Raw genomic sequence first — 26376 nt, 5'->3', positions numbered from 1 at the left:
TTGGTGATGTCAGGTGAGGAGAGTGGTTGGTGGCTTGGGGAGGGGGGGAATGATGTGAGAAGCTGGAAGGTGAGAGGTGGAAAAGGTAAAGGGGTGAAGAAGAAGGAATGTGGTAGAAGAGGAGAGTGGACCATGAGTGAAAGGGAAGGAGGAGGGGATGCAGGGGGTGGTGATGTGCAGATGAGGAGAAGAGAAGGATTAAGAGGGAACCAAAATGGAGAATGTTAAAAGAGAGAAGGGGGAGGGGCATAGAAATTACCCAAAGTTTGAGAAATCAGTGTTCATTGTGTGGGATGCTACCCAGATGAAATATGAGGTTTTGCTCCTCCACCCTGAGAGTGACCTCATCGTGGCAATAGAGGGGGCCATGGACCGACATGTCAGAATGGGAATGCACAGTGGAATTAAAATGGTTGGCCACCGCAAAATCCTGCTGCTTGTGGACAGAGCAAAGGTACTCAACAAAGCAGTGTTGTTTTTTTCTGCTTTTTTGCCTGTTTAGAAATAGGGTTGTTTTTAAAATTAAAGTTATACACTTCTTCTGGTAGTTTTTACTTTTTAAAAAATATAGGCTTTGTTTTATCTCTTGAGAGAGAGCTGTTGTCCTGCGGTTAGTCTGTTAGGGCCTGGTATAAATCTCATGGATGTGGTCAGTATAATTGTTTAATTACTTTGGCAGGAAACCAGCATGAAAGCTGTAACTAGAGGTTCCTCCGGGTCAGTTTATTTTTGCCCATAGTCTGGGCACAAAATACCTTGGGAGCAAGTCACAGACTTGAATTACAAGAATTCCAAATCTTTTTATCTGAGCAATAAAGTTTCCAGAAGATGGTTCAAATTATTTGTGATAAGCGCAGTGTTTCCAACCAGCACGGCAGGACCAGAGACTGCCCACAGCAGCATGTTTTAAGTTTCCATGTTCCACCTCCTCCTAACAGCTGAATGCTAAAGAGTACTTGGTGGGTGTGCTGACATTTCGAACTTCCTTAGTAATTCCACTAGGAAATGGCTGTTGCTCTGGGAAGGGAAATGACAATTCCGAGCAAAATTACACCCAACACAAGGAAGAGTGTGATGGCGGACTTAAAGGAAGTTGTGGCATGTACCTACAACTTTGTTTGTAGGGCTTACTGAAAAGACCAGTTTGTTTTGACATGATCTGCTCTTTTCACTAATTTACTGCTGTTCACAGAGTAGTTATAATGAATTAATCATTATATATTTTTTTTAAGTTACATCTGTTTAACTTCATCAGTCTATTGTGATCATTCTGCTGTTGTTGGTTCTATAATATGTTGTCTCTATCACATCAGCAACTTCTACACAGTTAAGAGACTTAAAAGCCCTCCATCCACAACCTTCCCTTTACCTGACTTCACCTATCACTTTCCAGTTTGTACTTCATAAGACAAAGGAGCAGAAGTCGGCCATTTGGCCCATCGAGTCTGCTCCGCCATTTCATCATGAGCTGATCCAATCTCCCCTTTAGTCCCATTCTCCCGCCTTCTCACCATAACCTTTGATGCCCTGGCTACTCAGATACCTATCAATCTCTGCCTTAAATACACCCAATGACTTGGCCTCCACTGCTGCCTGTGGCAACAAATTCCATAGATTCACCACCCTCTGGCTAAAATTTTTTTTCCCCATCTCTGTTCTGAATGGGCGCCCTGCAATCCTCAAGTCATGTCCTCTCATACTAGACTCCCCCACCATGGGAAACAACTTTGCCACATCCACTCTGTCCATGCCTTTCAACATTCAAAATGTTTCTATGAGGTCCCCCCTCATTCTTCTAAACTCCAAGGAGTACAGTCCAAGAGCGGTCAAACGTTCCTCATATGTTAACCCTCTCATTCCCAGAATCATTCTAGTGAATCTTCTCTGAACCCTCTCCAATGTCAGCACATCCTTTCTTAAATAAGGAGCCCAAAACTGCACACAGTACTCCAAGTGAGGTCTTACCAGTGCCTTATAGAGCCTCAACATCTCATCCCTGCTCCCATACTCTATTCCTCTAGAAATGAATGCCAACATTGCATTCGCCTTCTTCACCACTGACTCAACCTGGAGGTTAACCTTAAGGGTATCCTGCATGAGGCCTCCCAAATCCCGTTGCATCTCAGAACTTTGAATTCTCTCCCCATTTAAATAATAGTCTGTCCGTTTATTTCTTCTACCAAAGTGCATGACCGTACACTTTCCGACATTGTAATTCATTTGCCACTTCTTTGCCCATTCCCCCAATCTATCCAAGTCCCTCTGCAAACTCTCTGTTTCCTCAGCACTACCGGCCCCTCCACCTATCTTTGTATCATCAGCAAACTTAGCCACATAGCCATCTATTCCATAATCCAAATCGTTGATATACAACGTAAAAAGCAGCGGCCCCAACACGGACCCCTGTGGAACTCCACTGGTAACCGGCAGCCAACCAGAATGGGATCCCTTCATTCCCACTCTCTGTTTCCCGCCAATCAACCAATGCTCTACCCACGTATATAACTTTCCCGTAATTCCATGAGCTCTTATCTTGTTTAGCAGCCTCATGTGCGGCACCTTGTCAAAGGCTTTCTGAAAATCCAAATGCACAACATCCACTGCATCTCCCTTGTCTAGCCTACTTGTAATTTCCTCAGAACATTGCAATAGGTTTGTCAGGCAGGATTTTCCTTTAAGGAAACCATGCTGAGTTTTGCATATTTTGTCATATGCCTTCGGGTACTCCGAAACCTCACCCTTGACAAACAACTCCAACAACTTCCCAACCACCGATGTCAAGCTAACAGGTCTATAATTTCCTTTTTGCTTCCTTGCCCCCTTCTTAAATAGCGGAGTGACATTTGTAATCTTCCAGTCCTCCAGAACCAGGCCAGAATCTATCGACTTTTGAAAGATCATTGCTAATGCCTCCGTAATCTCCACTGCTACTTCCTTCAGAACACGAGGGTGCATTCCATCTGGTCCAGGAGATTTATCTACCCTTAGACTATTCAGCTTCCTGAGTACTTTCTCTGTTGTAATTGTGACTGCGCATATTTCTCTTCCCTGACACCCTTGAATGTCTGGTATACTGCTGATGGTTTCCTCAGTGAAGACTGATGCAAAATACTTGTTCAGTTCCTCTGCCATCTCCTTATCTCCCATTACAATTTCTCCAGCATCATTTTCTATAGGTCCTATATCTACTCTCACCTGTCTTTTACTCTTTATATACTTGAAAAAACCTTTAGTATCTTCTTTGATATTATTGCTAACTTCCTTTCATAATTCATCTTTTCCCTCTTAATGACCTTCTTAGTTTCCTTTTGTAAGCTTTTAAAAACTTCCCAATCCTCTGTCTTCCCACTAATTTTTGCTTCCTTTTATGCCCTCTGCTTTGCTTTTACTTTGGCTTTGACTTCTCTTGTCAGCCACGGTTGCATCCTTTTTCCATTCAAAAATTTATTCTTCTTTGGACTATATCTGTCTTACACCTTCCTCACTTCTCGCATAAACTCCAGCCACTGCTACTCTGCCACTCTGCCATCCTTCCTGCTAGTGTCCCTTTCCAGTTAACCTTGGCCAGTTCCTCTTTCATGCCACTGTAATTTCCTTTACTCCACTGAAATACCGACATATTGGATTTCGGCTTCTCTTTCTCAAATGTCACAGTGAACTCAATCATGTTATGATCACTGCCTCCTAAGGGTTCTTTCACTTCCATCTCTCTAATCACCTCTGGTTCATTGCACAATACCCAGTCCAGTACAGCCAATCCCCTAGTGGGCTCAATAACAAGCTGTTCTAAAAAGCCACTCATAGACATTCTACAAATTCTCTCTCTTGAGATCCAGTGCCGACCTGATTTTCCCAATCCACTCGCATGTTAAAATCTCCTACAATTATCATAACACTGCCCTTCTGGCAAGCCTTTTCTATTTCCTGTTGTAATTTGTAGTCCACATCACTGCAGCTGTTTGGAGGCCTGTAGATAACTGTCATCAGGGTCCTTTTGCCCCTGTGATTTCTTAGCTCAACCCATAAAGATTCTGTATCTTCCGATCCTATGTCAACTCTTTCTAATGATTTAATAACATTTCTTACCATTAAAGCCACGCCACCCCCTCTACCTACCTGCCTGTCCTTCCGATACACCATGGACATTCAGCTCCCAGGGACATGCATCCTTTAGCCACGTCTCAGTGATGGCCACAATATCATAACTGCCAATCTGTAACTGTACAACAATTGTACTCCTCCTCCTCCCCCCCCCCCAACCCATCTTCTTATTCTGGCTCCTTGTTCTTTTCCAGTACTGATGAAGGGTTTCACCTGAAACATCTACTCTTCATTCCTCTCCGTAGATGCTGCCTGACCTGCTGAGTTCCTCTGGCATTTGTGTTTGTTACTCTTGATTTCCAACATCTGCAGAATCTCTTGTGTTTATTTAAAGCTCCATTGCTTTACTGGCCAATCATATGCACATTGTTACCTTCAACAACTAGTATATGGCCTGATGTTTTTCAAAAACTGAAGCCTTAGTGTTTGCTAATCGTTTGTCCAGGTCCTGCTGTGTGACCATCTATAGTACAGTAAACTCTTTCCAAAATAAACTGAACCTGCTCTGTTATTCAGCAATATCATGCTGATCTGATACATGATCACTCTGTCATCTGATTCCCATAATTCCTGATGCCCTATTTTTCAAAAAAATCTGTTACTCTCTAATTGATTTTGCATCTACGGTCCTATGGAATAGAATATCATTGAAATTCACAATCCTCAGAGAAACTGAACCCTTTGTAATTTCATTTTTATGTGGCCAACCAAATGTTGGCTCTTTATTCTTTTCCACTGATGCTGGCTGACCTGCTGAGTTAGAACGTAAGACAGTACAGCACATGTCAAGCCCTTTGGCCCTCAAAGTTGTGCCGAACCAATTAACTTAATAATCAAATGGCCAACTAAACCAATCCCTTCTCCCTACAAATGTCCATATCCTTCCTGTTTCACTCATGTTCATGTGCCCATCTAAATGTCTCTTAAAGAAAGTCCCAAATGTTTCTGTCTCTACCACCACCCCAGGCAGCACATTCCAGGCACCCACCACTCTCTTCGTAAAATACTTGCTCCTCACATCTCCTGTGAATTAAAGCAAAGATCTTGGCCCAAAATGCCAACTGTTTATTTTCCTCCATAGATGCTGCCTGACTTCCTGAGTTCCTCCAGCAAATTGTGTGTGTTATTTTGGATTTTCAACATCTGCAGAATCTCTTGTGTTCATTACTTTCTGATTCTGGATTTCCCCTATTACAATCTCTATTAATTGAACTCCTGAATCTTCCAGAGACTGCCTCTTATTTTTCTGGACTAACTTTCCTCAGTTTTTCTTCATTGGTCAGTCCCCTCATTAACAAGAATCAGTGCAGTGAATTCAGGCTTCACTGTCACTAAGATAAGTATGCCCCTCCTCATGTGTGAGGTCTCCTTCGGTCAGGGTCGACCATGGATGTTGCGTCCTAACTGTGTAGATATGCAAGCCTGGGCAGTGTGATATGGAGAGTAAGTTGTTGTCCATTTAGCAAGCTCCCCCTCTCCAGGCAGCTGATGAACCCAAAAGAACAGCAGAGACCAGCAGCGGTGCAAGAGTTGCCAGTCAGTGTTGACCCCAGCTCCAGAATTTTCCCTTGGGGTTTACTCCCCATGAGTGGATATAGCCATAAGAGATTTTCTTCTCCAAGAAAAGCTGTCAGTCACAGCTGATGAGCTTCATCTGCCTGAAGTGACTGGTTTTAAGGTGTCAGTAAACCACTTTTACCCCTTTTCCTGTCAGTAGAAATGGTTCTGCCAGGCTTAAAAACTATGCCATGCATGAAGGCCAGGAGCTGGATTTGGCTGTCAGAGGCTATTTGAGGCCTACACCATTAGAAGCAATTAATAGATAGTGGGAGCTTATCCTCACTACCACCCCTGGCTATAACAACCTTAAGGAACTAATGTCCCTCCTCATAAAATGTGACTAAAACTTTATGCTGTACTCCATGTAGGTTCTCATCAAAGTCATTAACTCTTGAATCCAATTACTCTTACAGTAAGAAGTAAAAGTCTTTTTGTTTTCCTAATTAGTTGCTTTACTTGTACCCAAGAGATTCTGGAGATGCTGGAAATCTTGAGCAACACACACAAAATACCGGAGGAACTCAGCAGGTCAGGCAGCATCTATGAAGGGAAATAAACAGATAAATTTTTGAGCCAAGACCTTGCTCATTTTTGTTTTTCTTGTAGGCTCTGTCAATTAGATGTGGATTTAAGTTTCTGTTCTTTTGGCCAAAATGGATATCTGCCTGCTTCCCATATGCCTTTTTTTTAGTCACTCACTTTAACCTATCTGTATCCCAATGGAGATTCCTTTGACGTCCCTAATTGCTTTGTTCTGTTAGCACACTTAAGCTTGTTCCTTTCATCTAAGGCAGGGGTTCCCAACCTTCTTTATGCCATGGATCAATACCATTAAGCAAGAGCTCCATGGACCCCAGGTTAGGAATACGTGGTTTATGCAAAGCTCACTTATTACACATTTATTTTTTTTTACATGTGTATCATTTTAAACTTAAAAGGCAGGTCAGGATTTAGAAGCATTAGTTTTCAGTGCCCCAGACCCTCTGATTTATTTTGATACCTTTATCTTCCCCCACTACCCCAACTCACCATCTGAATTCTTGCCAAACCTACAACTGATCGGCCAGTAGCCTCACCCAGAGATTTTTCTTGATGAGTTTGCCCTTGTGCCACTCCCCCCATCCAAATTATTTAATTTCTGCCCCTGATTCCAGGCCCTGATCCTCTTTGAAAATAATAATGATAATAATAAAAATCTTGATAATAATAAAAATTAAAGAAGAAGGGGGAAAAGGAATAACAGACATAAAAATTTACACACCATTCAGATAAAACTTTTAAGCTTATATTTTCATCAACAAAAACAGGATTCAGCACTCCACGTGAGGATATGCACTACTAAACTTAAATGAAAGTACAACCCAGAAAAATGAAGAAATTATTACTACAGAAAAAAAAGTTAACCAGTGGAAGAGCATGACCCTCCATGGAAGACATCCCCATGATCTGAGCAAACTAGGTGTCGACATGAAAGCATTGAACACCTGGCTCAGAATTGGAGATCTCTTCCCAAAAACAGAGGGGCTCCTTGTGGCAATACAGGATCAGGTAGCTAACATAGAAAATATCAAAAATACATAATAAAAGACAAACAAATTCAAGATAATAAATACAGAAAATTCGAAGAGAAGCTATAAACAACACATTACAGGATCCTGCAGCAGTTTAACTCAGTCTGATTACGTACGCAGGCACTATCAAGTGGCAAACATCATTTATCAAAAAATTGCTTTAAAGTGCAAACTCAAAAGATACCATACCTTACCATGAATGCAAGCCTGATCCAGTTGTAGAGTCAGAGTCCTACAAATTATATTACAACTGATAGATAGGAAAATCCATACTAACCGTCCAGATATAATACTACAGGATAAACAAGTAAGAACTTATTTAATAGACATAGCCATTCCAAACACACATAATATACAGAAATCAATAAGTGAAAAACAATAGAAATATCCTGAATTTAAAGAGGAAATTGAAAGACTGGAACACGAACAGGGTATATATTGTCACAATAGTAATATCTACAACTGGTGTCATCTTAAAGTCACCCCACAATAGCATTAAACAATTAGGCCTACACAGCAATGTTTTTTGTAAATCTTCAAAGAGCCACAACACTGAACCACTAGAATAGTTTGAAGGTTCCCAGCAATTGAGGAATGAGTGTGCTTGGCTATGCTCATACCTCAGGTTTTACCAGCTTAAGCCGAGGAAAAATGAAATGTAATGATAAGAACTTATTTACATAGCACTTTTCACACAAAGGGTGTAGTTCAAAGTGCTTTTAAATGGGATAAAGTGCAAACATGAAAATAAAAGACAGGAAGAGATTAGTTAAAATCAAGATTAAATAAATAAGTTTTGAGCTGGTGTTTAGAAGTGTCAACTGAGTCTACATCTCTTATAGTTTTAGGTATTGAATTCTACAGCTTTGGAGTGTAGTTCAAAAAAGCTGGCCTGCAAATTATCTTTAGAGGGAGATATAAAAGACCAGAGGAAGAAGACCTGAGAGCTCTTCCTTACTCCTACATTTCTTCAAGGCACCTTCCTACACTTCTACACTTGACCCTATAATTTTTGATACCGACTTTGTATGATAGATTGATGACCTATTTTGTGCCTTTAACATAGCACCCTGACCCAGAATAGTTTTCAGGTATGGTGCCAAAGAAAAAGTTCACACTATTGCAAGTAAGAAAATATTAGGGCAGAAAACAGTAGGCTCAATTTGGCTGCCTTTACACCGGAAACACAGAGAGCACCAGTGAGTTCCGCTGTACAATCCTCGGTAGTTAAAAGAGCCATTATTGAGGGAAGTATTAAAATTAATGACACGAGATTAAAAATGGATGATTTTGGAAGGTTGTTTCTAGTTCTGAAGGAATCTACAGAGCAAGCTGTGGTTGAGGCTGTGCATAGACTTCAAAGCAAGGATGAGAATTTTCAAATCTGATTGTGGCCAGAGTCATGGTAATCGGTAAATAGAGATGTGATAGATAAACTGATGTGGGTGTGGGCGTGGGCATATATTTTGAGGAAGAGCATCAAGATCAGGGGCCCCCAACCTTTTTTATGTCATGGACCCCTACTATTAACCAAGGGGTCCATGGACCCCGTTGGGAGCCCCTGATCTAGAGTGTGGAAGACAGGAGAGTGACCTTGTATTTCATTAATAAAAGTCTTTGTATTTTGGGAATTCTGGATTGCTAAGGAACTTAACTATTCAGAATAACACGCATAACATACTAGAGGAACTCAGCAGCTTCAAGGAATGGAATAAAAAGTGGATGTTTTGGAATGAGACCCTTCCTTAGGATTGGAAAAGAAGGGGGAAGAAGCCCGATTAAGAAGGTTGGGAGGGGAGGAGGGGAAGGAGTACAAGCTAGAAGGTGATAGATGAAGCTAGGTGAGGGGGGGATGAAGTAAGAAGCTGGGAGTTGATAGGTGGAAATGGTAAAGGGCTGAAGAAGACGGAGTCTGATAGGAGAGGAGAGTGTACCATGGAAGAAAGGGAAGGAGGAGAGGTACCAGAAGGAGGTAATGGGCAGTTGAGAAGAAGAGTAGAGGATAAGAGGGAAACCAGAATGAGAAATGGAAAAAGAGAGAAGGGGCAAGAGGGTGAAATTACTGGAAGTTAGAAAAGACAGTGTGTCATGCTGGTTGGAGGATATGACAGAATATGAAGTGTTGGTCCCCCAAACTGAAAGTGGCCTCATTATGACAATAAAGTAGCCTGTTGGGACTTGTTTGTGGAGCGGGAGATTGCAGAATGAATTGGAGACAGTTCCCTGTGGACTTTATGTGCCAGTTTTAAAAAGGGAGCGTGACCTGTTGGGGCTTGTCTATGGAGCAGGAGATTGATTGAGTTAATAATAACTAAGGTTAATTAGCAAGGGCCAATAAAAAAGAAGTGGAGATTTGACTTGGAGAGTCCATTGTTGGAGTGGCCATTGTGAGAGTGGACAGTGTTAAGGTGGTCAGGCTTTGGCTCAACAAAGACTAGAACTGAAGTTTGATAAGTTAGAGGCATAACAAGTGCAGGCAGGATGGTAGTTTAGGCAGTGAAATGCTCCTCCTGTAAGATGTGTTATTGCAGTGTGCTCTCTGTTGACTACATCTGCAGGAAGTGCCCAACATCAGCCCTTAACTGACAAGGTCAAGTAACTGGAGCTGGATGCATTCAGGACCAACTTCATAGATGAGTCTTTTCCTGAGCTGGTCACATCCAGAGTGCAGGCCTCAGACAGTAGATAGGTGACCATCAGGAAAAGTAAGAGTAGTAAGCAGTTACTGCAGGGTTCCCTTGTAGCCATTCCCCTCAGCAATAACTATACCCTTTGGATACTGCTGAGAGGGATGACCTATCAAGGCACTGCAGCGGCAACCAGGCCAGTGGCACTCTGACTGGCTCTGAGGCTCAGCAGGGTATGGTAAAGTCAGGCAGAGTGGTAGTGATAGGAGATGCAATAGTTAGGGAGATGGATGGGAGGTTCTATGGCCAGGAAAGAAAAGCCAGGACGGTGCGTTGCTTCCCAGATGCTAGGGTCCAGGATGTTTCAGAGCAGCTGCAGAAGATTCTCAGGTGAGGGTGAGCAGCCATAGGTCATGGTGCACATTAGCATAATGGCATGTGTAGAAAGGGGGAGAAGGTCCTACGCAGTGAATATACGGAGTTAAGGAAGAGGCTGAAGAGCAGGACCTCCAAGATAGCAATCTCTGTATTATTCCCAGTGCCACATGCTAGGTAGAGCAGAAATAGGATGAAAGTACAGATGAATGAATGGCTGAGGAATTGGTACAGGGGGTAGGGTTTCAGATGCCGTAGGTGAAGGGGCAGCTAGTGTTGAGGAAGCAGAGGGTTTGCAGAAGGACTTAGACAGAGTATGAGAGTGGGCAAAGAAATGGTAGGTGGAATATTGTGTAAAAGAGTGTATGGTCATGCACTTTGTCAGAGGAATAAAGGTGGAGACTGTTTACTAAATGGGGGGGGGGGGGGGTTCAAAAATCAAATGTCCAAGGACTTGGGAGTCCTTATGCAGGATTCCCTAAAAATTAACTTGCAGGTTGTGTCGGTAGTAAGTAAGGCAAATGTAATGTTAGCATTTATTACAATATAAAAGCAAGGATATGATACTGAGGCTTTATAAAGTATTTGGTCAGACAGCACTTGGAGTACTTTGACCAATTTTAGGCCTCTTACCTAAGAAAAGATGGGCTGGCATTGGAGAGGGTCCAGAGTGGGTTCATGAGAATGATTCTGGGAATGCAGGGGTTAACTTATGAAGACCATTTGATGACTCTGGGCCTGTACTTGCTGGAATTTAGAAGAATGAGGGGGAGATTTAATTGAAACCTATCGAATATTGAAAGGCCTAGAACAGAGATGAGGAGGAATTTCTTTAACCAGAAGCTGGTGAATCTGTGGAATTCATTGCCAATGACAGCTGTGGAAGCCAAGTCATTGGGTATATTTAAAGTAGAGGTTGATATATTCTTGATTCGTGAAGGTGTCAAAGGTTTCGGGGAGAAGGCAGGAGAATGGGATTGAGAGAGACAATAAGTCAAACATGATGGAATGGCGGAGCAGACTCAATTTGCTGAATGGCCTAATTCTGCTCCGTTGGGACTTCCAAACAATTGGACAGTGGATTACTGGAGTTTTACTGCTGTTTATGGAATGTGACAGCAGTATTTAGTTAACAAATTTACATCCCTTATTATAAATTTGAATTAGATGCTGTTATTGACTTGGCATATCAATATTTTAACTGATTTATGTGATATTGACAGAATAAATATAAACAGTTCATTTAGTTCATCGTATTGACCAGCTTGTGTTAGGATAAACTATATTCATTTTTAGTTGCAAGAGACTGGATATAAAGCAGCGTAACTTCAATACTTTAAATTTTCTGAATAGGAAATTATATGATGAATGATCTAATTTATGATGTGCATCACCATATTTGTTGATTTATTTAGAGGGACAGTGCAGAGCAGCCGTTCCGACCCAATGAAGCACACTGCCCAGCAACCCACCTATTTAGCCCTAGCCTATTTACAATAACCATTTAATCCACTAACCTGTACATCTTTGGACTGTGGGAGGAAAGCAGAGCACCCAATGGAAACACATGTGGTCACGGAGAGGATGTACAAACACCTTACAGACATGGAGCCGGAATAGAACTCTGAACTCTGACACCCCGAACTGCAATAGTGTTGCACTCACTGCTACGCTTTCTTTGAGGTGTAGTTTGTTATAATAAAAAGTATCTGAAAATACAGAGGATTATTAACATTATTTGGATTCAATGGTATGAGCTTGTCCATTGGGATTGATTATTTTAGATGTTGATTTGGCGAGCATTTAGATGTCGTGATGCACAGTATAATTCACATGAAATAGTCTGACTAGGAAGTGAACTCTTAATTCTTTTTGAAATGTTGGAATCTGTTAGCTTATATTTTTTAAAGCTTTCTGAGGATTAATTTTTATCATTTAAGCCAAATGCCATATTAAGCACTCTGATGATTGTAAAATTGGAAATGATAGCAGGTGCACAGACATATTATATAGCTAGGATGCCTAAGACTTTTGTACTGTACTTTATTTGTCAACGTGGAGCGGAGAGTGAGTTTTAAGCCTGACTGGAACTAAGGAAGGTGGAGTGCCACGCGAGGGCTCTGGGACAGGGAAGGAGAAGAAGTGGGGGTGTAGACACACCTGGCCCTGAGACACCAGGCAAGGTCATCTGATTCCAAACAATTGGTTTATTGTTCATTACAGAATGTCTCTCTGGTGCTTCCTGCTCCCTTCCCCTTTTCCCTGAATTTGATAATAAATTTACTTTGAACTTTGATGATGACAGGGAGAGGAATGAATTGGGAATAACAGGATGCGGGAATAGCCCTTGGGGTGAAGAGTTGTCTTGGTAAAATGGGGGGGGGGGAAGCAGCTGAGGCACTTATTGAAAGACAGGCTGAACAAGAGTAAAAAACAACTTTTCCAAATATTATCCTTGGATCTTTGGCCAATCACATTAAACCTTGAGTGTTCTGTAATGTTTTTACTCATGGGAACAGATCCTCTCCATTTGCTTTAACTAATCCCATCAGGATTTGATGTTCTCTCCTCTCAACTACTTCTTTCCAAATGAAGCTCCTGTAGTCTGTCTTCAGAGCTGAAATCCCTCATTTAAAGGTTCATTCTAGTTTGTCTAATCTAAACTATTCAGATTCTTCTGAAAGTGCCGTGACCAGAGTTTTAAGCAGTACTCTTAATTGTGGTTCACTTTTGTCAGAAAGATAAGCAATCTGCTTTTTTTTTCTAGCTCAAGGCTCCTTATGCTTTTAACTGTTAACTTTTTAACTGTTAGACTAGTGCTCTCTACAGTTGCTGGGTATTCTTTGGTCTCTAGAATGTTCCTTTCCAAGACCATTCGAAGCCCTGGAGTACAAAAAACTATATTCAAGAAATGAGCACCACAATGAAACCTTGCTTGTATTACCCAACCCTAAATGCCCTTTCACACCTAGTGCTGCTCCACCCCTTTAGATACTCTGATCTGCATTCTATGTGCTGGTGGTTGAGGCTGTGCAGGGAGGGGGGCAGACTGCTTCCCATGTTAACATAGCATTCCCGCAACTCACTAGCTTTAACATTAACCGTACATCATTGGAATGGGGAGGAAACTCAGTGGAAACCCATGTGGTGACAAGGAGCACGTACAAACTCCGTACAGGAAGTGATGGAAATTGAACCCTGATTGGTGATTGCTGGCTCTGTAAAGCAATTGCACTAACCACTACACTACCTACTGTGGCAAGTACAATGTTAGCATTCATTTTAAGAGGACTACAACATAGAAGCAAGGATGTAATGCTGAGGCTTTATAGAGCATTGCTCAGACCACATATCAATATTGTGAGCAGCTTTAGGCGCAATATCTAAAAAAGGATGCACTGGCATTGGAGAGGGTGCAGAGGAGGTTTGATTCCGAGAAATGAAAGGGTTAACATATGAGGTGAGTCTGATGGCTCTAGGCCTGTACTCTCTGGAATTTAGAAGAATGAGGGGGATCTCACTGAAACCTACTGAATATTGAAAGGCCTAGATAGAGTGGACATGCAGAGTATTTTTCCAATAGTGGCAGAATATAGGACCAGAGATCACAACCTCAGAATAGAACGATGTCCCTTTGAAACAGAGATGAGAAAGAATTTCTTTAGGCAGAGGGTGGTAAATCTGTGGAAGTGATTGCCACAGAAGGCTGTGGAGGCAAGGTAATTGGGTACATCTAAAGCAGGGATTGATAGGTTCTTGATTATTAAGGTACTCATGCTCTGGATTAGATGCAGTTCTCCATCTGAGGCTCACCAATGAATTGCAAAGCACCCTTACTTTATAAGTTATTCCCCCATTGATTAGTTCAAAGGATCTGTGCTTTTTTCAATTTCTCCTGTCATTTTTAACTGATGTACCTTTTAGAATCAAGTAGGTAACTATTTTGCTTAAATCATATATACTTTAGTCAGTAATAGAAGTATATATCCTTTTTTAATTACCAGAACAAAAATGCATATAGTATTTTTAAGCATTTTTGATGGGGCTTCATGACTGTGTAGTGGTTAGTGTAGTGCTATTACAGCTCCAGCGACCCAGGTTCAATTCCCACTGATTTTTGTTAAGAGTTTATACCTTCTTTCTGTAACCATGTGGGTTTCTTCCAGGTGCTTCAGTTTTCTTTCAAGTTCCAAAGACATATAGGATGGTAAGTTGTTGGCATGCTATGTTGGCACCAGAAGCGTGGCGACACTTGCAGTCTGCCAACACTTCCTCAGACCATGTTTCGATGCTTCAGTAAACATGGGACAAAAAACAGCTAATCTTTATCTTTCCTTCAATTTTTAACAACAACAAGAGACATGATTGAAAATCAGAATCAGAATCAGGTTTAACATTATATGTCATGAAATTTGTTACCTTTGAGGCAGCAGTATAATGTGATACATGATAAATATAGAAAAAATATAAAATTGTTAAATTAAGGTAAGTAGTGCAAAAACAGAAATTAAAAAAAGTAATGAGGTAGTGCTCATGGATTCAATATCCACTTAGAAATAGGATGGCAGAGGGGAAGAAGCTGTTCCTGAATCGCTGAGTGTGTGGCTTCAGGCTCCTGTACCTCCTCCCTGATGGCAGAGGGGAAGAAGCTGTTCCTGAATCGTTGAGTGTGTGTCTTCAGGCTCCTGTACCTCCTCCCTGGTGGCAGAGGGGAAGAAGCTGTTCCTGAATCGTTGAGTGTGTGTCTTCAGGCTCCTGTACCTCCTCCCTGATGGCAGAGGGGAAGAAGCTGTTCCTGAATCGTTGAGTGTGTGTCTTCAGGCTCCTGTACCTCCTCCCTGATGGCAGAGGGGAAGAAGCTGTTCCTGAATCGTTGAGTGTGTGTCTTCACGCTCTTGTACCTCCTCCCTGACGGCAGAGGGGAAGAAGCTGTTCCTGAATCGCTGAGTCTGTGCCTTCAGGCTCCTGTACCTCCTACCTTGTGGAGAAGAGGGCATGTCCTGCGTGATGGGGGTCCTAAGTGATGGATGCCTCTTTTCTGAGGCATTGCTCCTTTAAGATGTCTTAGATACTATGTCATTATTCAGCACCTTTATTTTGGAGTTTGCTGTCTAGATTTGATTGATAGTGAAATGAAGTATCTCCGCATCTACACTGCAGAATGTGGTGCCTAGGACATATGGAACTGCACATGTGATTATTAATTTGTTGATGTCATCGTGCGACACCACAAGCATTTGACCTATTTTCAATCAGCGTGCTTTCCCCTAGAGTTTTATATATTGCAAAACTTTGTTTCGAAAGTACTATCCAATGTTTCAACCAATATAGACGGCTGAAATCCAATGAATGCATTAAAAACTGGTAATATTATAAACTGCTAATGGTAATTAAGGAAAAAAGCTTATAATACATTTTATTACAGATACTGGTTTATATTTCCACTTTGCAGTGACATTAACAATAAGATTAGAAACGGGATCAGCCTACATTGGCACTTTTATTGGCTAACTGTGATGTTTCACCCCACAGGAAATAAAACTGATAAAAATGTTTTAGAACCACTTTTGTACTGATGTTGGAATATCTTCACAGTTGGTCGGGATCGACCACGAATGTTCTGCCCTAGCCGCCTACGTGATGCACCAAGTAGGGCAGTACGATATGGAGAGTAAACTGTTACTCATGTCGTCACCTCCCCCTCTCCACACAGCTGATGAGCCCAAAGGAATGGCAGAGACCAATACAGTTTGGCACCAGCAGTGTCACAGGAGTTGTCTATCAGCATTGAACTCAACGTAGGACTGCCTTAGGGACTCCAGCTCCAGAATTTTCCCTCGGGGTTTACTCCCGAAGCCTTCCCTATGAGTGAGTATAGCTGTAAGGCAGTGGAGGGTTAAGAGCAGAGTTTTCCTTCTCTTAGATGAGCTTCCAACCACAGATGACAAACCTTATCTGCCCAAAGCAACTGGTTTTAAGGCACCAGTAACCCATTTTTTCCCCTTCTCCTGTCAGTAGAAACAGATCTGCTGGGCTTAGTAGCTAAACCACATGTGAAGGCCAAGAGCTGGATTTAGTTGTCAGAGGCTATTTGAGATGCATGGCATTGGTAGCATTTAGTGGGAGCTTGCCCCCATTACTATCCCCCGGCTACAACAATCTAAAGGAACCAATGTTAGAATAACTAATGAATGAAAATACAAAATTATCATTCTGATACTTGGATATTTCAATGCTTTATAAAACCAGTTAAAGACTTCTGAAGAGTAATCATCATTGTAATGTAGGAAACCTGACAAACCATCAGACTCTTGAACCATTTGGCACAATATGATGCTACCACAAGAAAACAATGTCCATCATCAAGGACCCCTACCATCCAGGCCACACTCTCTTCTTGCTGCTAAAATCAGGAGTGAGGTGCAGGAGCCTTAGGTCCCTCACCACCAGGTTCAGGAAGCTATTACCCCACATCCATCAGGCTCCTGAACCATCGTAGATAACTTCAATCACCTCTGAACTGAACTGACCTGAACTAAACAAAACTGAACCGATTCCACAACCTACAGACTTATTTTCGAGGACTACATGCATGCCCTCAGATTGATTGATTGATTTACTTACTTATCTATCTAGCAATCTATCCATTCATTAATTTATTGTATTTGCAGTTTGTCTTTTTCACATTGTCAGTCTTTTTGTGTAGTTTTCCATTGATTGAATTTTACTTCTTTTTTTACTGTGAATGCCTGCAAGAACATGAATCTAAAGGTGGTATCTGCTGACATATACATTGGTACTTTGATAATAAATGTATTTTGATTTGATTTGATACAGAAACTGGAACCAATTTTCATGCAGAAAAATCCATGAAAGTGTCATGCAATAAATACCAGCAAGCAATTTTTTTAGATATGTTTATTGAGCAACCAGTGCATATCACAAGTCCTGGTTATATGAGCACTGACGCCAGGCAGACAGTCTCTGAAGAGTATTGATAATGGCTGGGGTCACCCATCTTGTAAAGACACTGCACTGAAGCAAGCAATGGCAAACCACTTCTGTAGAAAAATTTGCCAAGAACAATCAAGGTCATGGAAAGACCATGATTGCCCATATCAAATGACACAAAACATGACGAACGAGCGATGTTTACTGAAGAATAAATGTTGGCCAGGACACTAAGCAGAACCCTGTTCATCAAGATAGTGTTTTATTGTCTTTCATGTCCCCTTGAGAATACAGATAGGGCTTTGGTTTAACTCAGCATTCCCCCATTCCACAGAGGTATAGTGCATCAGCTTACATTTGTTTTCCATAGTTTCTTGAATGAGATTTGTCCTCACAATTTTATAAACCTGGGTGAAAGTGCTGCCACAACCAATCTGTTGTGATTCTACTCTGGTTATTTGTTTACCTGTAACCTACACCGGTTTAAAAAACGTTGTGTTCAATTCCGATCTTCTTCTTATAGGAAGGATGTGGAGGTTTTAGAGAGGGTGCAGAGGATGCTGCCTGGATTAGGGAGCATGCCTTATGAAGGTAAGTTGAGCAAGCTAGAGCTTTTTTCTGAAGAAAAGGAGGATGAGAGGAGACTTGATAGAGGTGTACAAGATGATAAGAGGCACAGATCAAGTGAACGACCAGAGATATTTTTCCCAGTGAGAAAATGGCTAATACCAGGAGGGCATAATTTTAAGGTGATTGAAGGAAATTATAGGAGGATGTCAGACGTAAGTTCTTTACACAGAGTGGTGAGTGTATTGAATGCCATGCCTGGGTAGTAGTAGGGGCAGATACATTAGGGACATTTAAGAGACTCTTAGATCAGCCAAAAAGGGGAGTGCTATGTAGGAGGAAGGGGTTAGATTGATCATGAGTAGGTTAAAAAGTCGGCACAACATTGCGGGCTGAAGTGCCTGTACTAATATTCTATTGTCTTAGTTCCTCTGCCTTTCTGTAAAAAAAAGAGCAAATTATAAAAGTTTTCTACCTCTTTCAGCTTTGAATCTCATCATTATATTAGTGGCAAAGTCAGCGGTTATATACTCCACACTTGAGTCTGAAGTTTTTCTTCTCAATTGATACCATTTTAACCCTAACAGGAAAAAAAGTAATGAGTCTGTTTGCATTCTTTGGTACGATGTAGACAGGATTTGGGAGCAGTCTGTAGCCCATGTGCTGTTCCAGTATTTCCGTCACACATTTCCCCTGTCAGTTGGAATGTTTACTGGCAGGGAGTCTCCTCTTCCCATTTTAGCCTGCTGTGTAAAGCACTGCCGTGATGTTTTCAATCTGATTTAGGGAGAAAAAAAAAGAGCCTCCTGCTAGCACCACTGCTTTGTGTTAGGGAAAGCGGATAACAGGAACGAGCGTGGTAACCTGCTGCTTGCTTTTAAATGTTTTATTTGATTGGTACATTTCAACTTTGTGTTCACAGTAATGCTCTGGCAGTTCCCCTGGTGCAGAGTACTGGAAGTTTATTTTTTGCTTTCCTCGTTGGCTGTGGATGGGATGATCATTAGGAGACTGATGTACGCTCTTCCGCACAGCAGATAGACGGCTTTAGCCTTGGGGAGAGGGGGAGGCTACTAACTGACTGCAAATTAAAACCCGTGTAGGGATAAAGGTCTGCGTGGCTTGGTAATACACTCTGACGGCTCGGAGGCATCTTTCTCACAGATGAATGGCGTGGCTTTCTATCTCGTTGGAATTCCGCCCTATGTGGAGGCACAAGTAAGTAACAAATATGGAATGCTGGGCCCTCTGCATCGTCTTAACTTGGGATTGCGGTATTTCTTTTAATTATAATGCATTTGCAACTAAGAGGATTAACTCAGAGGAATGCAAGGCCCTTGAAAAATGAAGGCAGATTAATTTGGCTTTACACCGAATGTTGTTGTGAAGTTATATGAGTTCTCTGAGCAGGGCTTCAGTCTTTTAACTCCTTAGATAAGCAAATTTCTGTTTTAAGCATTGCTGCTGTTCATTTGGTTTTGGTAAGGTTTCCTGTTTTTGAGTGGACGCAGGCAGTGGCCGTGTCCACTTATTTAACATCAGCAGTGCCTTTCTCTTTGAACAATGCTGCTTTGTAATCGGCACTAGATCGTTTTAGCGCTCTCTTGTCCCCCACCACCATCCCCCCCGTGCTCTCTCTTTATTCAGAGTTAAAAGAGCAGAAAACAAAACCACGTGTTTTGTGACAAGGATCAGCATTCATCAATCTTTACATCCTTGAAGTATTAGTTCTCTATGGTAGACAATGTAGAAATTCATTGGTGGGTATGTGGAAATGATAGCTGATGTTAACGAGACCATTCTTGATAGCAGTATACTATTTACATTGTTCCTTTGTCCCTTAAAACCTTTTTATACAGTGTGCTGGATGCCTGGATTGAGCTACCTGGAGTGGTGGTAGAGAAAGATACATTAGGGGCGTTTAGATAGGCACATGGGTGTGAGGAAAATGGAAGAATATAGATGTTGTGTAGGCAGAACGGGTGAGTTTATTTGGCCATTTGATTGGTTTGACACAGCATTATGAGTCGAAGGGCCTGTTCCTGTGCTGTACTGGTTTATGTTCTATCTTCTATCTTCAGTCAAACGTGACATTGTGCATTTTGTGATTGATGATGAATCATCTGTGAGGCCATCTGATTGACTGAAAGTTTAAAAAATTCTGATTATGTAGATGAGTATTATTCTTGATTTAATATTTTGTTGATTTTGTTGGCTAGACAGCTCTTATGTATTTTAGCTTTCTTCAGAGAGCTTTTTTATGTATGTTATCCTTTAAATACTGAAAACCGTTCAGAGTTAAAGAAGCATTATGGCATAGAAAGTAGCCATTCTGCCCTTTGAACTAATTGAAAGCCAAAATTAAATCTGCCTGTGCACTCCTTTGAAACATTCGCTGCACAAAAACTACTTTCCGATAGTCTTATTTGGTTCTCTTACTGGTTCAATAAAACTGTACTCTATAGTTCTTGACCTTTCTAATGAAACAGACAGTTTCTCTTCCTGTATTTTGTCTAGATCCTTTAAAATGTTGAACATATTTGTCAAGTTTCCAACTTAGTATGGTCTAGATGGGAACCCTCAACCATGTAATTGAATTTCTCATTCCTTGAAGTGTATGAGTGAATGTTTGGGAAAAACATTCTGCTTTTCATCTTGTATGCAATTTCTGTTATGTAATTTTAATATATTTATTATGGGGCTCAAAAAAAAACATTTACCCATGTCAGAAGCTACAAAGAAAACGGTTGTGATGTAAATCTGATCTGCCTATCTCAAAGATTGAGATTGATAGATGCATGAATTGTCAGTCACTACAATTCTCTGCTTTTAATCTTATTTACCTTATAAGCTGAAAATAGAAGAATATCCATCTCGAACAGAGATGAAGAGGAATTTCCCACCCCACTCCTCACACAAGAAAAGAACGCAACACAATCATCAACCCCCAAAACCCCCCCCCAACACAAAATGCAAGAAGAACATTGACCCCTAGGTCACCCTTCCTCTGCACAAAAAAAGAGAAAATACATGCGACAACATAGAATATAAGAACCTTAAGACTGAAAAATGTCCTTGATCCACAGTCCAAATCCATAAATGCAGAACCATGGTAACATCTTCCAAAATCATCAAAGAGAGAGAGACTGCTCAAGCACAGAGGCCTACCATCCAGACATAGCGATAGGCCACACAGGCTCCTTCTCTGACAGCAGAGGGATCCCATCAGAGATCCAAAGGTGGGCAGTCGACACTGAACACTCACTCGCCTTCCGCACTTGCCTTGATGTTTCAATTTTCTTCGTTGATTTAATCAGCGAAGTAGAGTCGAATGTCGGATTGCGCCCCCATCTCGTAGTTTCTTCACTTTGAGGCTCATGCTCACTTGTCAGAGTCAGCAAAGCACTGGGTCACTCAATCGATCTCCAAACTGTAAATTGCAGGCTCTAACAGTTCCAGAAACACATTGAGGATGAAAAACAAGTGTAAAATAAGTGAAGTAAACAGTTTTGTCATCTATCCAGAAGATGTCGAAAAAGTGAGCGTTGTATGCAGGTGCCATCTTGACTGGAAGATCAGCAACCTGGGCTCAATTCTCGTCGCTGTCTGTAAGAAGTTTGTACACTCTCTCTGTGATCGTGTGGATTTCCTCCGGGTGCTCAGGTTTCCTCCTACATTTCAAAGATGTCCAGGTTATTAAGGGTTATTAAGTTGTGGGCTTGCTATATTGGTGCCAGAAGAGTGGTGATGCTTGTGGGCTGCTGCAGCACATTCTCAGACTGTATTAGTTCTTGACACAAGTGATGTATTTCATTCTATGTATCGGTGTCTTCTTCTTCTTCTTAAGTCCATCACCCCTACTGGGGCATAGGCTGCCGACAGCAGCTCGCCAGAGTCCTCTGTCCCGGGCCAGACTTTCAAGTCATCCTCAGGTGTAGCCCATCGTGATCCTGCTGCTCCTAGGGATGAGATCTTTGGAGCTTCTGTTTGTGTTTCTGTCACTCTGAGTTTTTACAGGATGGGTTTGCTAGCCCCATGCCCAACCCTCCTTTTGCAGCCGGGCTTGGAACCGTCCATGGTGGAGTTACGTGTGACAAATAAAGCTCATCTGTATTTTAACGGGTGGCACAGTAGCAAAGCAGTTAGCGTAATGCCAGCCACCAGTGACCCAGCTTCAATTCCTCTATGGAATTAGTATGTTCTCCCCATGACCGCGTGGGTTTCCTCTGGGTGCTCCAGTTCCCTCCCACACTCCTAAGATGTACGCGTTAGGGTTAGTAAGTTGTGGGCCGGAAGTATGGTGACACATGTGGTCTGCTCCCAGCACATCCTCGGACAAATGACACATTTCACTGTATGTTTCAATGTATATGTGACAAATAAAGCAAATCTTTTAAATCACTTGACTCAGTCCACAGCAATAAACTTGAGCCTAGAAAACTGACAGTTTTGAGAAATGACTTGCTGCAGCATGTTGGTGACTTTGACTTACTGTACCATCTGTGCCAATCAGTATTTTAGATTTTTACTAGTAAATTTGTCAAACTTTGTACTCCTGCTTAGAGCTTTGAAGTTGTATTCCTACAATGGAAACACCCGATGTAAGTGCTAATTGCAGGGGAACATGCCAAGTATTCAGAATAGAGTTGTGTGCAAAGAAGCAGGGTTGCATGTCAAGAGTAACGCACAAAATGCTGGAGGAACTCAGAAGGCCTGTAGTATCTATGGAGAGGAATAAAGAGCTGATGTTTTGGACCAAGACCCTTCATTAGGAACTGAAATGTTGGCTCGTTATTCCTCTCCATAGATGCTGCCTGACCTGCTGAATTCTTTCAGCACTTTCTATGTGCTACTCTGGACATCCAGTATCTGCAGAATGTCTGTTTATATACCAAGAATTCTTAATCAAAGTTGCACAGTTAGTTATATTCATGTACATCTTGTAACCTTTCAATACGTTTGTACATCTTGTTATTTTTTTCAAGACATCGATACAGGTACATTGAGTTAGTTTTACAGGGATTATATTGTCCTTGTACATTGTAAACAGATAATGTCAAAAGATGATCTCGCTTTGAAACTCTTTAAGCTTCTATTGGTCTGTCTGGCCAGTATTCTGATCTGGTAAAAATTATTCTTTGGTGAAAAAATGTCTATTTGAGAGGTGACTTGGCCTGCAAAAATAAAAAGATGCATTTGTAAATTATATTGAGGCACAAACAACCATGTTATATTGGTTGATGGGAATGGTGGTGTCGTGGCTAAATTATTGGATTATTAAATTATTGCACAGAGGCATCAACTAATGATCCAAAGGTGAGAGTTCAAATTTTACTATAGCAGTTGGGAAGTCTAGATTCAGCTAACCAAATAATCCTGAGTAAAAAAAGTAGTATCAACATTTGTGACCATGAACCAGATTTTCCTGAAGCAGATTTTTCTGCTTCATTTGTATCCTTTGGGGGAGGAGGTCTGATGAGGTCTGCATGTGACTTTGGTTGCACAAAAATATAGATGACCCTTAATTGCCCTGCTGAATGCTATAGAAAGCTATTCATTTGCATCAAGTACACCCAGTGGCTACTTTATACTGTACCTGATAGAGTGGACAGTGAGTCTGTGTTTGTGGTCTTGTGCTGCTGTAGCCCATCCATTCCATTGTGTTGTGCATTCGGAGGTAGTCTCCTGCACATCACTGTAGTGACACATGGCTATTAGAGGTGCTGTCACCTTCCTGTCAGCTTGAACCAGTCCGGCCATTCTCCTCTGACCTCTCTCATTAACAAGGCGTTCTCACCCACAGAACTGCCTCTCACTGGATATTTTTGTTTTGTTTTTCATACCATTCTATGTAAACTCTAGAGACTGTTGTGTGTGAAAATCCCAGGAGATCAGCAGTTTCTGTGATACTCAAACAACCCCTTCTGGCACCAACATTTATTCCACAGTCAGAGTTACTTAGATCACATTTCTTCCCCATTCTGATGCATGGTCTGAATAACAACTGAACCTCTTTACAATGCCTATATGTTTTTGTGCATTGAGTTGCTGCTACATGATTGGATGATTGGATATTTGCATTAACGAGCAGGTGTACAGGTGTACCTAATAAAGTGGCCACTGAGTGTACATTATATTAAAACAGAAAAATACTACATGAACCATCTGGAGCAGATGTAAACACCAGATTTACACAAACCAAAGGTCCAACTTGTCCAGTTAATCCAGTAAAATCCTCCTCCGGGAACGGTGCGTAAATTGGGAAAGCTGTCCCACAGATTAATGACAGAAAAGCTTGACATGATTGTAGTTAGAGAATTATACGTTTCATCCGATGCCCTAGATCTCACCATCATGATCACTGGGGATTCCCATTGGCAACACAGAATGTAATAAAGTACTTTCTCTTGCCCAGGTAAGTTTAAAACCCCCATGGAATATGTGGGTCCTCTGGTTTTCTCCCACAGTCCAAAGACTTACCCGGTAGATTAATTGGTCATTGTAAAATTGTCCCGTGAGTAGTTTAGTGTTAATTAGGGTTGTAGGGGTTGCTGGAGCAGTGTGGCTGGAAGGGGCTTACTCTGTGCTGTATCGCTAAATAAATAAATATTGCATTTCAATATTTTACATTTTAAGACCATAAGATATAGAAGCAGAATAAGGCTATTCAACCCATCGAGTCTGCTCCACTATACCAGTATGGCTGATTTATTATCCCCCCTCAACCCCATTCTCTTGCCTTCACCCTGTATCCTTTGTCACCCTGATTAATCAAGTACCTATCAACCTCCACTTTAAATACACCCAATGACTTGGCTTCCACAGCCACCTGTGGCATGAACTCAACAGATTCACAACTCTGGCTGAAGAAATTCTTCCTCATCTCGAATCTAAAAGGACATCCTGGACTCCCCCACTTTGTGAAACATCCTCTCCATGGTCAGTCTACCTAGGCATTTCATATTTCAATGCTCCCTGCCCCCATTCTTCTAACCTCCAGATAATCAAATACTCCCCGTATTCATGTTAACCCTTTCATTCCTGTGAACCTCCTCTGGACCTTCTCCAATGCCAACACATTCTTTCTTAGATAGGGGCCCAAACCTATGTTGCATCTGGAATTATTTCCAGGTAGTGGACAATTTCCTTCCATGCCACTCTGACATCGCGTACGAGGCAAGTTATAGCAGTGGTTTATTAGAGATCACCAGCTCTTAATGGGAGTCGGCTGGATTTGAACTCAGGACCTCTCGTCCCAAAGTCCAGTGCTGATTCCACTACGCCACCAGCTGAAACAGCTCGGAATACTCCAAGTGCAGTCTCTGAAAATGCCTTATAAAGCCTCAGCATTATATAATTGCTCTTATATTCTTGTCCTCTTCAGATGATTGCTAACACTGCATTTGCCTTCCTAACTACCAACTCATCTTTATCAAGTGATCTTTATTTCACTCAATGAAAAAAGTGTATGCTGATTTTTATCCACTTGATCCCCTTGGATAAAACAATTGCCAACGAATCATGTTTGTTGTATACTGAAGAGGGAAGGTGACTGCTTCTTAAAGCAAATGGTTCTGGTTGCTACTTATGCCTTTCAGAGTATGTATCCCCGTTCTAGCATGGAACTGAAGTTAGTCGAGAAGCAGGCATTTGCTGCAGTCATTTTCCTGGACAAAATTCATCCATAAACTATCATGTGTTATAGCAGCAACATACTGATCCTTTTTCCAAATGCTAATTCATTTTAGTGGTTATTTTAAGGATAATTTATTAATTTTGTTCCTTAAATTGAAATTTTGAATGGTATATCTAAACTTAGCCTGCCACCACCACCATACATTTACTTGACTTACATCATACTGCATAGAACATTGAGCATTACAGCACAGTACAGGACTTACAGCCCACAATGTTGTTCTCACCCTTTGACCTATGCTAACATCAATCTAATGCGTCCCTGCTACATTGCGCTCCATTTTTCTTTCATCCATCTGCCTATCTAGGAGACTTTTAAATTTCCCTAAAGTATCTCCCTCTACTACCACTCCTGGCAGTATATTCCATGAACACCATTCTCCGGGTAAAAAAATCTACCTCTGACATCCCCCCATACTTTCCTCCAAACACCTTAAAGTTATGTGCACCCTGTGAAAATGTCTCTGTCTGTCCACTTTATCTATGCCTCTTGTTATCTTGTACACCTCTATCAATTCTCTCATCGGCCTTTGCCCTATCTCGCTCAACCTATCCTCATAGGACATGCTCTGTAATCCATGCATTATCCTGGTAAATCTGCTCTGCACCCTCTCCAATCTTCCACATCCTTCATGTAATGAGGTGAGCAGAACTCAAAACATACACTGCAAATTTCTCATTTTGCAATGTGACTCTGCAAGCTTCTCCCAGACCTTTGTGCTTTATACTGTAAACTAGTGACCAGCTGCTTGACTAGATTCCCAATCTTGACTCACCGGATCTGAGTCTCTGCTCTGTTTACTCATTTGGCCTGGTGTCCCTCACCCTCCTCATTTAAAAAAAATTGTATGAACCCTTCTTTCTCAATTAAATAAATCATCAGACATTTGATTGCAGCTGTTGAAGTGCACAACCAGCAGCATCAAGAC

General features: G+C 41.5%; 1 protein-coding gene across 4 annotated transcripts in view; it reads left to right on the top strand.

Moving 5' to 3' along the window:
- Positions 1-26376, top strand: part of LOC132384984 (rho GTPase-activating protein 23-like) — a 510483-nt gene that overhangs the window by 160416 nt on the left and 323691 nt on the right. The window contains exon 1 of one of the 4 annotated variants that reach the window (XM_059956702.1): positions 18620-18970. The exons of the other annotated variants lie outside the window; for them this stretch is intronic. Within the exon in view, the coding sequence (XP_059812685.1) occupies positions 18917-18970 (54 nt within the window). The 5' untranslated portion in view covers positions 18620-18916. Of the gene's footprint in view, positions 1-18619; positions 18971-26376 lie in introns of those variants that run through there. 4 annotated transcript variants of the gene reach the window in all.

Source organism: Hypanus sabinus, chromosome X1 (genome assembly GCF_030144855.1).
Source record: "Hypanus sabinus isolate sHypSab1 chromosome X1, sHypSab1.hap1, whole genome shotgun sequence".
Taxonomy (NCBI): Eukaryota; Metazoa; Chordata; class Chondrichthyes; order Myliobatiformes; family Dasyatidae; genus Hypanus; species Hypanus sabinus.
This window is presented reverse-complemented; position numbering and strand designations above follow the sequence as displayed.